The 15,306-nt window shown below is 40.5% G+C and overlaps 1 protein-coding gene across 1 annotated transcript in view; it reads left to right on the forward strand.

The window, feature by feature from the left end:
* Positions 1–15,306, forward strand: part of Otud4 (OTU deubiquitinase 4) — a 65,687-nt gene that overhangs the window by 43,121 nt on the left and 7,260 nt on the right. The window contains exons 11-19 of the mRNA XM_045130756.1: positions 3,075–3,169; positions 4,560–4,663; positions 4,775–4,961; positions 7,450–7,612; positions 10,212–10,335; positions 11,152–11,207; positions 12,026–12,106; positions 12,831–12,969; positions 14,509–14,769. Coding sequence (XP_044986691.1) covers positions 3,075–3,169; positions 4,560–4,663; positions 4,775–4,961; positions 7,450–7,612; positions 10,212–10,335; positions 11,152–11,207; positions 12,026–12,106; positions 12,831–12,969; positions 14,509–14,769 — 1,210 coding nt within the window. The remainder of the gene's footprint in view (positions 1–3,074; positions 3,170–4,559; positions 4,664–4,774; positions 4,962–7,449; positions 7,613–10,211; positions 10,336–11,151; positions 11,208–12,025; positions 12,107–12,830; positions 12,970–14,508; positions 14,770–15,306) is intronic.

The following is a 15,306-nucleotide window of genomic DNA, read 5'->3' on the forward strand; positions in this document are numbered from 1 at the left end:
TTTTGCTGAGTTTATTTTGGTCTTTCCCCCCCCAGGCTGTTTTGGCGTGGTACCTACGCCGCCATCTTAACCGGAAGTCCCCTCTTTGCTTTATTCAACAGTGTCCATTCACCATGACCTATTTTTCATGGTGCTTGGGATCAGACCCAAGGCTTTATGCATGCAAGGCAAACTTTCTGCCAACTGAGCTACATCCCCATTCTCTCAAATATTTTGTGTTTACCATTCTGTGTTTTGTTTTATGATGGTTGGGCTTGAGACCCAGAGTCTTATTCAGCAGTACTCTGCCACTGAGCAGCATCTCTATCGTGTATTTTTACTCCTGGCTGTGGGAGGAACACTTATTTACTTTATGACAGATTGTTTTACATGAAAAGTGTCTGATTGACCAAGATTTTATCTATGGAATCAAATGGCAGACTTTACCTTAAGAGCTTTTACAAACATTGTTCCAATTGTGGGGTATTGGAAAGATGAGTAAGTAGAGAAATGACTCATGTTGATGCTTCTTTATTTTTTTGGTTTTTCGAGGTAGGCCGTGGCTCTATCCTAGGCTGACCTGGAATTTACTATGTAGTCTTATGTTGGTCTGGAACTCATGGTGATCCTCCTACCTCTGTGTCCCCAGTGCTGGGATTAAAGAAGTGTGCCACCACACCCAGCTATGTTGATGCTTCTTGATGGAGGTTTAAGAAACATGCTCCAGGGCTGGAGAGGTGGCTTAGCTGTTAAGGCACTTGCTTGAAAAGCCAAAGGACCTAGGTTTGATTCCTCATGACCCACATAAGCCAGAAGTTCAAGGGGGGCAAGTTTCTGGAGTTCATTTGCATGGGTAGAGGCCCTGGCAGGTCCATTCTCTCTCTCAAATAGTAAATTAAAAAAAATTTAAATGTGCTCCAGTTGTAGATAGACCTCAGCTGTACAAGCTTTTTCAGTACTGGTTGCAAGAAATCAAAAGAACAAAACGAGTAAATGAGGGCGAAGAAGTGTCCTCTTAGGAATCCTTATAGAGATTGCTTTATTATTTGAAATTATGTGTTATTTTCAGTCAGGCTTAGTCCTTCTGAGGTGATAATTGTCTTGGCAAGTTAGATGGCTATTAAGGCAAATAGTAAAGCAGGTTTTATTTATTTGCAGTCTATTGAGATCTTTGGCTATCTTATTTGGATATAATTTCATTATCTGTTTTTAGCAGATTTAAATTTATTATTTTTTATTTTTTATTGACAGCTTTCATAATTATATATAATAACCCATGGTCATCCCCCCCCCCACTTTCCCATTTGAAACTGCACTCTCCATTATACTCCTTCCCCCTCTCAGTCAGTCTCTCTTATTTTGATGTCATCATCTTTTCCTACTATTATGATGGTCTTACTTATTTTTATTTTTTTAATATATATTTATTTATTTGAGAGAGAGAGAGAGAAAGAGGCAGAGAGAGAGAATGGGCATGCCAGGGCCTCCAGCCACTGCAAACAAACTCCACATGCTTGCCTCCCCTTGTGCATCTGGCTTACGTGGGTCCTGGAGAATTGAACCAGGATCCTTTGGCTTTGCAGGCAAGCGCCTTAACTGCTAAGCCATCTCTCCAGCCCATATTTATTTTTTAATTGAAATCTTAAGCAGCTGAAATAACTCAAAATTGACTTGTGTGTAAGATGTAGTTTAAACTTTGTTGTTTGTATTTGGAGGTAGGGTATTGCTCTAACCTAGGCTGACCTGGGTTTATAGTTTCAGGGTGGCCTTGAACTCTCACTTCTGCCTCCCCAGTGCTGGGCTGAAATGCATATGCCAGCCACCATGCCTAGCTCAGGTTAATCTTGATAAAATACATCTTCATAAAAATCCTTAAAAACCAAAACCAACAAAAAAATCCTATTTGTTGCAAAACTTTCAAAGAGAGGGAAATAGTGTCATGTTGTAACTAGTGAGAAATGAAATAACCTATGGAGTATGGTTCTGATACTTGAATAAAGTAGGAGGTTGTTTATAGCAGGGCTGCATGGAATGTGCTGTCTATTATAAATATTGGCCATTGCACAAATTAACTGTGTACAGTTTGACTATATGGCTTATTCAGCCATGGTCACTATTCACAACTGGGTACTGCCAATGAAATGTTAAGAAACAGTTGAGGTGTCTGTTCTTAGGGGACAAATAATGCCACAATCATACATTTTTTTCCCCCTTCTTGAGGTAGGATCTTGCTCCGGCCCATGCTGATCTGGATGGAATTCACTATGTAGTCTCAGGCTGGCCTCAAACTCACAGTGATCCTCCAACCTTGGCCTTCCAAGTGCTGCGATAAAAGGCATGTGCCATCATGGAAGTTACACATTTTTAATATCGACACAGAAAGATAGTAGTAATAATTAATAGTCCTTCTCATATGTAGTGGTTGCTGTGTATATTTTGATGTATTGTGTCGCATGCCATCACTATGAGTTCTCAGACATAGGTAACACATTAGCTTCATTTTGCGTATGTAGAAACTGAGGGAGATAAGTAACTTGTCACAGGCCATGCTGTTAACTGAACAGCCAAGCTGGGATGCTCAAAGCTGGGACAGGGTGATTGTTTAAATAAATTGTTTTGAAATATTTAGAAAAGGAAATTAAAAAAAATGCTGAGAGGATCAATAGAATTTTTTTTTCTTTTAGGCTGATGTGTGAGAGCTTAGGGACAAAGATCTTGCTGTGCCCCACTTTTGTTCTTGGTCTTCCTGATTTTTTATTTCTTCCCAGTTGAAGACAATAAACGTTTAAAACTGATCACTAATACTGTGAATAAAAGAATACAGGCGGGGCTGGAGAGATGGTTTAGTGGTTAAGCGCTTGCCTGTGAAGCCTAAGGACCCCGGTTCGAGGCTCGATTCCCCAGGACCCATTTAAACCAGATGCACAAGGGGGCACACGCATCTGGAGTTTGTTTGCAATGGCTGGAGACCCTGGCGCGTTCATTCTCTCTGTGTCTCTCTCTCTCTGCCTCTTTCTCTCTCTGTCGCTTTCAAATAAACTTAAAAAAAGATTAAGAATACAGGTGAGTAATTTTTTGTTGTTGTTGTTCAACAGGTGAGATTGGATCATAATGGAAAATTTTCTAATGCAGACATTCAAGGGGGTCACTCTGAAAATGGACCAGTTTTGGCTGAGGAACTGGGAAAAAAGTATGTACTGTGTTTACTATACCTCTTCTTCTTTTTTTTTTTTAAATTTTAATTTATTTATTTGAGAGCGACAGACACAGAGAGAAAGACAGAGGGAGAGAGAGAGAATGGGCGCCCCAGGGCTTCCAGCCACTGTAAACGAACTCCAGACGCATGCGCCCCCTTGTGCATCTGGCTAACGTGGGACCTGGGGAACCAAGCCTCGAACTGGGGTCCTTAGGCTTCACAGGCAAGCATTTAACCGCTAAGCCATCTCTCCAGCCCTATACCTCTTATTCTTGGCCTATTATACTCCATAAACATTTCAACTGTGGCCTGTGTGCTTGCAAAATTGAACTGCCCCTGTATAAAATATTAATTTGGTCAGATCTTTAGAAAAATAGTTTTGAGTTCGAATTGAATGCATTACATGCTGACAAGAAAGCTCATTTTATTTTCTGTATTTTCAAAATATATTTTTCACTAAGGCAGTTTGGATAGTGACAAAGTGGAAACTTTGGAGAGCAGGCGCCATATTCCTTCCTATTTTCATTTAAAGCTGTGTTGCACATAATGGTCCCAGGGCCTGTCAGATGGAGTAGTCAGATAATGGTGTCTGCTCATCATGTCATTTTAAAGCAACATCTGTTTTAGTTGCTGCTGCCTTTATTTGAGGATAAGGTAGCAAGTCACACCCTAAACATGACTCAGGACAATTGTAAACATATTACTATAGTTGGGATACTTTAGTGAACTCTAATATAGTCAATACCCCTTTTAGCAAATCAGCGCATTTGGCAATTTTATTTGTCTCTCATAGTTGAAATCAATTCTTAATGAATATGAAATTAAATATTTTAAAGGAAATCCAAGCATTATACCTTTTTTCCTGTTGAGAGGTGTTTCTAACAGAATAAGGGCCTTTCTCCTTAACTCTATATACGTTCATTAGACAGTAAAATAGCAGAATAACATTTGTTTAGTTAACTTCGGACAGATTGTATTTAAGGCCTTCTAGTCTTCTAAATTAGGAAAAAATATGCTTATTCTATTTTATTTGATTAATGTCTGGGGTGCTAAGTGCTGTTTGAACTTGTTAGGATTTTTTGGCTTTGGTGATGTTAGGGATTTAACCTAGGATCTTGCAAATACCACGCATGTGTTTGTTCACTGAACTCCATCTTAACCCCTGTAATTTTTTTTTTTAAATTTTTATTAGCATTTTCCATGATTATAAAAAAATCCCGTGTTAATTCCCTCCCTCCCCCCCACTTTCCTGTAATTTGTTTTTAATATATGAAATAAAATTGGAAATTCTATATAATTTGACAATGAAATATGATGCAGGGAATTTTTTTAGTATTCTTCCTGGGACTATTTTAAGTTATTGCAAACTTCTTATCTTGTGAAGACATACACCGAAGAACCTCAAGTCACCTCCCCAGGAAAGCTGGAACACAGTGTCAGGAAAGAAGATGAAGAAACCTCCAAATTCTGGACAGAGTTTCCACTCAGGTAAGAACATTCCAGGTTGTCTTTTCTTTGTGGTAGGGGTGATGGTGCTGGAGTTGTTTATAAAGAGCAAAATTACATGGCTTTTTGTTTTTTTGTATTTTTTTGCCACAGACATGGAATACAGAGGGCCAAAGAATCTAAGCAAGCCAGTAAAAGCCCCATCAGCATTGCCTCCTCGGCTGCAGCACCCTTCAGGCATAAGGCAGCACACGTCCTCCAGTCATTCTTCAGGGCCCCAGGCTCAGAGACCCTCCGGGGAACACAAGAATGTTAGTAGGACACCCACACAGATCGTAAGGTAACTTTTTGAGTCAAGAGAAGTGCAAAACCTTAGGAGATGTGTTTGTTGTATTTATTATTGTTGTAGTTAGTGTTTTGTTCATATACTTACCTGTAGTATAGTATTAAAAGTATTATTGACAAAACTCCAGAGCAGTGCAAGTACGGTTGCAGGGAAAGAGGCCTTTATTTTGTAGTCAAATGATCTTCCACTTAGCTATACCCTGTTTATTGCAATACTTTATTTGAAATGGTTGAGCAAATCTTATCCTGTGACCTTATTCTGGTACTTTGTTTTCTGGAGTCTTACAATCTGCTAAAGACTGTATATTTCTAAGGGTATGCATTTCTAGATCCTTTAAGGCTGAGAAGGCTCCCATTTACATTGGAACTAAAGACAAAGCTGCTGTTTAATTTGTTGTGATAAGTTTTGATTATTTGTGGTGATGTTTTTAATGTTGATGAGGCTCTCTGCTTAGTAGAAATAATCATGAATGTATAATTACAAATAAATTCTACCTAATTGACTAGAGATAGATGAATAGCAGGGACAGACTTATATAATCCTCCCCCCTCCCCCCCCAGGTAGGGTCTCACTCTAGCCCAGGCTGACCTGGAATTCACTCTGTAGTCTCAGGGTGGCCTCGAACTCATGGTGATCGTCCTACATCTGGCTCCCAAGTACTCGGATTAAAGGCATGTGCCACCATGCCTGGCTTCTTGTGTGATTTTTAATTTTCCTTAACTTACACTCTAATGAGTAGTTTATGGCTCTTTGATGGAGCTATCTTAGAGAGGGTGTGTCTTTGTGGGGTTTTTTTTTTTTTTTGGTTTGGTTTTTTTTTAAGGTGGTGTCTCATTTTGCTCTAATAGTCTCAGGGTGACCTTGAACTCATGGTGATCCTCCTACTTCTGCCTCCTGAGTGCTGGGATTAAAGGAGTGTGCCAGTACGCCTGGCTCCTCTTTGTCTTTGTTAGGGTCTTGCCGTATAATCCTGGCTGGTCTTAATCTCACTGTGTAACCCAGGCTGGTATTGAGTTATTGGGCTATTCTCCCTCTGCCTCTCAACGCTGGTATTATAGGTGTACTGATACCACCGTGCCTGGCCTGAGACAATGAGTGTTAGAGTGTTAAGTAATTAGTAGTTAAGCAACCATAACTTCTGGGGTTACTGTGACCAGCCATCCCCATTCTATGCCTGAGGGGCTGTCTATATACCATCAGCCTATGTACTTGTTAGCTCTGGTCTTTATTATGTTTGTTCTTGGCATTTGAGCATTCCCCTGTGTTGGGCACACGTGCTTTACATTTTATCATTAAAGATATCTGTACCTCTTCAAGGCATAATTGTGAATTCTCTAGCTTGACATTCAGCAGTACTTTATAGTTTCTTGGAGTTATAACAGTGCCATAAACTGGTCAGCTTCAAACGAGTTTCTTTCCCCACGGCTCTGAAGGATAGATGTCTGAAATGACTTTGTTGTCAGGCCACACCAAGCTCCCAGGAGAACCGATTGCATGAATCTCACTGCTGCTCCTGATGGCGCCTGTGGTCAGTGGGGTTTCTCGGCTTGTGGAAGGAAGCCTCCAAAATCTTACTGTATCACATGTTGTTCTTGTGTCCTTGTCTCTTCTCCTGTTAGGACATTAGTCATGTTGGGTTAAATTATTCATGATTTCCATTGACTTCAACTGGATTATACCTTTAGAAGACTCTGTTTCTGAATACACATACATTATATGTTCACTGGTTATGAGAGAGAAATTTTCACAGCATACATTGATAATTTAAATCTATTATTATTACAGTACTGGGGATCAAACCTAGAGCTCATGCATGTCAGGCAAGTGCTGGTAATAATATTTTTAATTTAAAAAGTTACTTAGGGGCTACAGATGTAGCTTAGTTGGTAGAATGCTTGCCTAGCACTCATGAAGCCTTGGGTTTGTTTCTTACCACTGCACACAAAACTGTTGCATGCCTCTGATTCCAGTACTTGGGAAGTAGAGGATGGAGGATCAGAATTCAAGGTTTTTCTTGAGTACATAGGAGGTTAAGGTATTGTAATCTAGCATAAAGACCAAATAGTGCTTTGCTTATATTTTTGCCCTGATAAAAGTCAGTTACACCTTTATCACACAAAAGTGAGTTCATAGTAACTTGTTTTTCTTCATCATTGTAAATTTGTCTTCTTAATGTTTTTGTAAGGTAGCTTTAAATGCCTGAGTTTTTTTTTCAAATTTTTATTAGCATTTTCCATGATTATAAAAAAAAATCCCATGTTAATTCCCTCCCCCCCCACTTTCTCCTGAGTTTTTAATTTTTAAAGGATGACCTCAAACTCTGGACGGTCCTCCTACCTCTGCCTCCCAAGTGCTGGGATTAAAAGCATACACCACCACACCCAGCATTTGTTTATATTTTAAAATAGAAAGTTGTATTATAGGGATTCTATGCATTTTGCTTTTTTTTTTTTTTTTTAAACAAGCATGTATTATTTGACAGAAAACCTGATCGTGAACGAGTTGAGGATTTTGATCACATGAATCGCGAATCTTACTACTTTGGCCTTTCCCCAGAAGAGCGCAGAGAGAAGCAAGCTATTGAAGAGTCGCGTTTACTCTATGAGATTCAGAACCGGGATGAACAGGCTTTCCCTGCTCTTTCTGTATGTATGAAGAGATCTGAAAGGTTAATGCTTTGAAGGCTTTCTTCCTACAGTTTCTTTATTAAACCATACAGATTACGTATTAAACCTTTCTGATTGTGGGCTAAATTTTATATTGAAACTACCTTAAAAGTGAGGTAAGCTTGCCATGATGGCTTGTGCCTGTAATCAAGACCAGTCTGGGCAACACAGAACCTGTGTCAAAATAGAAACTCCTCCCCACCAGAAAAATAAAAAATCAAAAGATCTTGTAGTTTTTTGTCCTGAGTCTAGAGCTCCTCTTGAAAGGTTGGTGGCATAGTTGATGCAAGGTAATTTGCTCATTTACAGTGTATAATAATTACTTTTGGACAAAAAGGTGTTTACTTTGCTAACAAAACCTGCAGTGTAGTGGCCATGATTCATTTAACCCTTTGTAAGAATTATCTACACAGTGAGAATGCTTTCTTTACTTGTTTCACGTGTTTAAACATTAGGTTGTGATAGTCATCTTTCAGAGTGTGTATGTTTGGAAGTGGAAGTACATGTACTGTAGGATTTTTTTTTTTCTTCCCTTATTTTTATTTTTGGGCTTTTGAGGTAGGGTCTTAACTCTAGCCCAGGCTGACCTGGAATTCACTATGGAGTCTCAGGGTGGTTTTGAATTCATGGCAGTCCTCCTACCTCTGCCTCCCGAGTGCTCAGATTAAAGGCGTGCACCACCACACCCTCCTAAATATTTTATTAACTCTCTGTTTAAAAGAAAGAGTTAGGTAGAGAAAGAGAGAGAATGGGTGTGCCAGGGCTTCTAGCCACTCCAAGTGAACTCCAGATGCCTGTGCTACCTTATGCATCTGGCCTATTTGGGTTCTGGGAACTGAACCTGAGTCCTCAGGCTTTACCTTAACCACTTAGCCACCTCTCCAGTCTAGGATGTACTTGTGATGAAAGAAATGTCTTTGCCTCCAGTCTTGAGGGTAGTTAATGGTTCAGAGGGATCATGGACGGGGAAGGGAGAGGGTAGCGTTATTCTTGATGTTGGGAACCCTCTCCTCTGCCTGTGGACTTTTAAGTCTTAGTAAGTAGTATTCAAATGACTTATGATTAAGAATGATAACAATGGATTGAACAGTGGATGTAGTTGGGGCTTCCTGTTATTGGTAGTAAACTTCAAAGCTATACATATTCAGTTCTCTGTTGTCTGATTGTAAAATCCCTCACAGGCCTGAGGAACAGCCCAGTTGGAAGAGCGCATGTGGCATGTGGGATAGTAACTCAGTCTGGAGCTTAGGAATGAGTAGAAGAAATGCACAAATCCCATATGTCTATGATGCTGAAAAACACTTGTCTTTCATGTGTCAATATTATTTTATCATAACTTTTTGTAATAGACAGCTATACTGAACTTTTTTGGGGGGGGGTTTCAAGGTGCGGTTTCACTCTAGCCCAGGCTGACCTGGAATTCACTATGTAGTCTCAGGGTGGCCTTGAATTCATGGCAATCTTCCTACCTCTGCCTCCCAAGTGCTGGGATTAAAGATGTGCACCACCACGCCCAGCTTCTCAAACCCTTTTATCTCTTTTAGTTAGTGAATTCTAAAAGTGGACACAGATTGTGAAATTAGTGAATTCTAAAAGTGGACACAGATTGTGAAATTTTTTGTTAAAATTGTTTGCATGCTATTCATTTTTAGACTCTGTTGGATTTGATGATGACATAGGTTTGAGCTGTAAGAGAAGGCTATAAGCCTCTATGCTGTGTATGGTTAGATTGAGTACTGTAACAGTAGTCTAAAATTGTCAGTCATAATTCAGCTTAAAAACCATACTTAACTCTGTTTGGTCCCTTTGTTACACCAGTTGACAGTTGGAACTCGTTCAGAGCTTAGGTGATATGTTCTTGACTTTAACATTTTAGTGATTATAATCTTGGAGTACTGTATCTGCTAATTCACACAGACTTATTTCCCCCTCCACAAAGTATCATAACTCTACATGGCCTCCTGGGAAGGTTGGTAGAGAAGATGTTACTGTTTGTGTGAAGAATACAAGTTGCTAGGTAAAGTTTGGTCAGGATGGCTTCCTGCAATGAAGTCAAGAAGTGTTAATTTAGGCTGCAGTTCCGATTGCCTAATGCTTTGAGTTCAGTCATAAGCCTCTTAGTAGAAGGCCCTGGAGATGGCATAGATCAAGTGCTTGCAACCAAGCATATGCGTACCTGAGTTGTAACATTCTGCCTCATGTAAAGGAGCCTGTAATCCTCTATGCCTATGGTGAGCATAGGAAGCAGAGACAGGACAATTTTTTGGTAGCTCATGGACCAGCTGGCTGGTGAGTGGAGTGACGAACCAGAGCCTTTGCTTCAATTTAGGCGGGAGGTGAGAGCTGTGCATAGTGGTATGTCTATGCTTGCACTCACACTCACACTCTCACTCACACTCAAACAGCACACCCCAAAAGGGGGATTATAATTGTGATCACAGATCCACTATGTTGTCTCAGAACTATAAAGATGTAGGGATTTGAATTTTGAGGTTTTTAGTAGCGGTGTGATTAATAATTTTTTATTTATATATTTGGGTACAATTTTGACACAAAATGTGACTTTGTTTATCTCAAGAGCACATCAGTCAGTCAGTCGGCATCTCAGAGTAGCAACCCGTGTGTACAGAGGAAATCTTCACACACAAACGAGAGGAAAGGAAGCAGGCGGAGAGTGGACGCAGAAGAACGGAAGGACAAAGGGGAGTATGTTCTTTTATCATTTGAAAGAAGGTGCTTGACACCGTGTCTGCTTTCAAGTAGCGTATAGTATTCCTGCTGTGTTGATGGTTTGCTTTCTGCAGTTTTAGGCACTTACACTCAACTGCAGTCTGAAAATACTACATGGAAAATTCCAGAAATAAACATTTCCTAAGATTCAAATTGAGCGACGTTCTGGAGAGCTTGATTTATGCCAGGATAAATCATAGTGCTATCCTTGCTGCTGAGATCTGGATCCTTCCTTTATCTAGGGCATCCGCCATGCGTCATACGCTGCTTGCCTACTAGTTACTGAGTAGCTGTCTTGACTGTTACATTGTTTAGACGCAGCGGGGCTCGTGCTCTGGTACTGTACCACGGTACAGGCGTGGTAATGCTCGGAACCCAACTGTGTGTTTACTATGTGGCCACACTTACATCACTTTCAGTAAGCAGAGCTGCAGGGGTTCTGTTGTACTGTTACCAGTCTCTGATTATGCCTTCTTTATAAATAAAAGAAGTCATTAACATGTGAAAGATTAAGTACTGTCCAGTTTCAGAATCAGCTGAAGGGATAAATCTACGAGATTACAGAGAGTATTAGGAAAAGGCACTTGGAGCTGCTAAGCAGTTTACCTAGTGTTATATAATCTGACTGAGAAAACCATTGACCTAAGCTGAAACATACCAGTATTACTATTCGAGTTTCACTTTTATACCAAATATATCAATACAGATTTGTCTTTACCTTTTTATGTTGTCTTTCTGTATTCTGTATTCTGTATTCAAATCTGCCTTCTTCACCTTGATCTGTACAGACTCTACCCATGGACATACTCACTTGGATAAAAAACCTGAGCCAAGCACACTGGAGGTAAAAGTTTTAAATCTGAATCTCATCTTGTTCTTGAATGCTGTGATAATTCAGTAGGAACAAATGGAAGGAGAGGATGAAAATGATTTTTGACATTTTTAGAATTGTACTAGTGAAGTAGAAAAAAAGTGGAAACGTGACAAATTGTCACTACTTTTTCAGGCTACCTCAGGATGTGCTATTGGAATGGTTTCAGAACAGTGTTTACTGTCCTATCATTTCGGGGTGGATTGACATCTTTGAAGGGAAAATTTGCTTTGGGAAGCCATGTACCAGTTGGAAGTGCCCAGTAAGCTGGGTGTGGTGGCACACACCTTTAATCCCAGCACTTGGAAGGCAGAGGTAGGAGGATTGCTATGAGATCGAGGCCACCCTGAGATACATAATGAATTCCAGTTCAGCCTAGGCTAGAGTGAAACCCTACCTCAAAAAACCAAAAAAATAAAAGTGCCCGATTGGTTGATGTAAAATGTAGAGACCAAGCTGCTCATGAGAGGGCTCTGTCAGGTGCAAGTAAGTACAAGTTAGGCATGCATTTCTTTTAGTAAAATTTACCCTTTTAAACTGGAGAGATGATGGCTCAGCAGTTAAGGCTCCTGCCTATGAAGCCTAAGGAGGAACCAGGTTGATTCTCCAGGTCCCACGTATGCCAGATGCACATGGGGGCGCATGTGTCTGGAGTTTGTTTGCAATGGCTGGAGGCCCTGATGTTGCCCATTCTCTCTCCCTCTCCCTCTTTCTCCGTTTTTGTCTGTCTCTATTAAATAAATACAAATAAATCTTTAAAAAAATTATCCTTTTGTTTCTTGTTCCCAAAGAAAAATAGTGATGATAAATGTACAAGAGTTTCATCACCATCAAAGTCTAAGAGATTAGAGAGCCCGTCTCCTGCCGAACAAGTAAGTTGTCTGCTGCATCTGACATGATGCTCTTCCTCCCCGCATGCCATTCTTCTGTCTGTGAACACTGTGGAAATGCTCCATACAGTTTTCCTATAATTTATTGTGGCTTGTTTGTCTAGAATGTTACTAGTGTTTATGGAATGTTACAACCATTTTTTGGACATATGTGGTTCCTTGTGTTACCTTTGTGATGGTTTAGCTTGAAAATGAGATTTGTAAAAGAAAAACGAACTTCTATTATATTTTAAACTTCCAGTTAGCTCCATAATTAACAATAATTTCATTCAAATTTAAAAAATACCACCAGTTTAATGAATAAACTTTAGTTTCCATAAACATCTTAAATATAGCAAAAGTTAACCATTACCTGCCTCCAATATCTTCTGAATTAGTAAAAGATACAGAGCTAGATGGGTGCTATTTATTCATCCATCCATCCATTCATTTGGTAAGAATATTTTTCTTAATATGAAGATGCTTTTTGTGATAATCCTCACTTGCATTAGAAGCATTATGTGTTTTCTCATGACGTGGCTTGTGGTAGACAGCCTTTGGTCAGGATTAAATGTGTTTGCATATTAATTGTGGCTATTGAGTTTTAAAAGTTTATTATAGGATCATTCATATACAAGGCAATTCAAGGTACATGTGGTTATTAAAATTAACGTCTAAGCAAAATGACATTTTTTTTTTTTCCCTTTTCTCCTTGCCATTTTTGAAGAAGCCAGCAGAACATGTGTCTTTATCAAATCCAGCTCCCCTTCTAGTTTCTCCAGAAGTACATCTCTCTCCTGCGGTGCCTTCTCTACCAGCCACTGTGCCAGCCTGGCCAAGCGAACCTACAACTTTTGGACCAACAGGTCAGAAAAGAATTTAGAAAATTCTTCCAACCCTAACAAAGCCTTTTTTACGTTTGAGGCTTCAAATTCATGAGTATGAGCTTAAAGCAGAGTTAGATTTTCAGAGCCCCTGTGAATTCTAGTGGTGGTCTGCTCCAGTGTGGGAGGGTCAGGTACCTGTTGGTGTTGGTCATTGAGGTGAGCTTTTATAAATCCTGGGTTTGTGATAGTTAGCCCATCCATCATCATTGTTGTTGGTTTCGGTGGTTTAGTACTAAAACCATGGTTTGAGGCTTGTACCATGGACCAGACTGTTATGCACCTTAATTGGACTCTTCGGAGGGTCTTACATATGTTTTTATTTATGTCACTGATGATTTTATTTATTTGAGACAGAGAAAGAGGTGAGGAGGGAGGGAGGGGGGCAAGAGAGAGAGAGGGCATGCCAGGGTCTTCAACCACTGCAAACGAACTCCAGACCACCTTGTGCATGCACCACCTTTTGCATCTGGCTTCCATGGGTCCTGGGGAATGAAACCTGGGTTGTAGGTAAACACCTTAACCTCTAAGCCATCTCTCCAGCCCATCATTGACAATTTTATACTTGTATGTAGTGTATTCATCTCCCTTATTACCTTCTCTAGCTCCCTCCTCCTTCCATTGAGTGCCCCCTTTTTCCCAACTACTTCAAGTTCTACTTTGTTGTCTTCTTTCCCCCTCCCGTCCCCTCCCCTCCCTTCCCTCCCTTTCCCTCCCCCCTCCCTCCCTTCCACCAGTTTTGAGTTTCTGCAGTAACTACTGTTCAGTGTAGAAAGAAGCTTCTCTGACCAAAGCTGAGAGCACCATTTTTCTTTTTCTTTTTTATTCATTTATTTGAGCGCAGTATACAAAAATAGGCAGAGAGTGAGAGAATGAATGGGTGCACAAGGACCTCCAGCCACAGCAAACGCGCTTCAGACACATGTGCCCCCTTGTGCATCTGGCTTACGTGGGTCCTGGGGGAGTCTGACCTGGGTCTTTTGGTCTTGCAGGAAAACACCTTAACCACTAAGCCATCTTTCTTCAGCCTGAGAGCAGCATTTTTCTATGGGCATAAACATAATTATTTAGAAAGCAGTTTGATGGGCACAGTAGGTTAATTTAGCCAAATAGGAGTAGTAGCTTCTCTCTCCTAGAGCATGCATCCCCAGCCACGGGCTTTGGGCTAGGTTTATAGTACCAGGTATGAATTCCCATAGCGGGCTTCAAATCCAGTCAGAAAGCTGTTGGTTCTTCCTGTAACAGACACATTGCCATTCCACCAGTGCGTATGTATTGCCTGGCTTTCCTGTGTTTTTGAGACCTACAGTTAATAGACAGTTACATTAGCTTGTTCCTGAACTTATTTTCTCTGTGTCCAGAGGACCCTGGATTTGAAAATACTGTTTGGATTTGTAACTGCACACCAGTTTATCAGGTGTGTGCACTGTGCAGCATGATTCAGTGTAACACAGATTTCCATTTCTAGAGAAAAATTATTTTTAACGTTTTGTAGGTTTTGATTCTTCTTTCTCTTTTTAGGTGTCCCTGCTCAAATCCCCGTCCTGTCTGTGACACAGACTCTGACCACTGGACCTGATGCGGCTGTGTCACAAGCTCACTTAACACCCTCTCCAGTCCCCGTTCCCATGCAGCCTGTTAGCCAGCCCGTGATGCCTTTGCCCCAGACACTGAGCCTTTACCAAGACCCGCTCTATCCTGGGTTTCCTTGTAGTGAAAAGGGAGATCGAGCCATTGCACCGCCTTTCTCACTGTGTCAGACCGGCGAGGACCTTCCTAAAGGTAGAGAGACTTCTGCTGTTTCAAATTACGTTCCTCTTTCTCAAGTACAAGTAGGCTTAGTGAGAAATGGGAAGGCGTATGCAGAGAGCAGAGGTCTGGTTCTTAGTAAGCCATGGAAAGGACTCTTGGGAAAGACAGCACAGGTCTGGCTTTTCATTCCAGGTTATTTGGTTATTTACTCCTGTTTTCCTGTTGCACCATTGTTTTGTTATAAAGTGATTTTGGTGGGGCGGGGAATGCTTAGTAAAATTTCTTTTCTTGTGACAATTTTTCCCATAAATAACTTGCACGTGGAGAGTAGGGTCTCACTATAATTCTCTTTCCTCTGCCTCCTGAGTATAGATAGTGTAGGTGTGTCTCAAACATGGCTTTGAGTGTGGCGATCTTGACCATTTCCTCAGCATATTTACCTCGTAAAATTTAAACCCACAGAACAGTTGAAAAATAAACACAGTGTTCATTTGTGTTTCCCTCTTCCATATTGAATTTTAATCAGATAAACTAGCTCTTTGAGGTATGGTCTAACACCAGCCCAGG

The sequence above is a fragment of the Jaculus jaculus genome, chromosome 12, assembly GCF_020740685.1.
Source record: "Jaculus jaculus isolate mJacJac1 chromosome 12, mJacJac1.mat.Y.cur, whole genome shotgun sequence".
NCBI lineage: Eukaryota > Metazoa > Chordata > Mammalia > Rodentia > Dipodidae > Jaculus > Jaculus jaculus.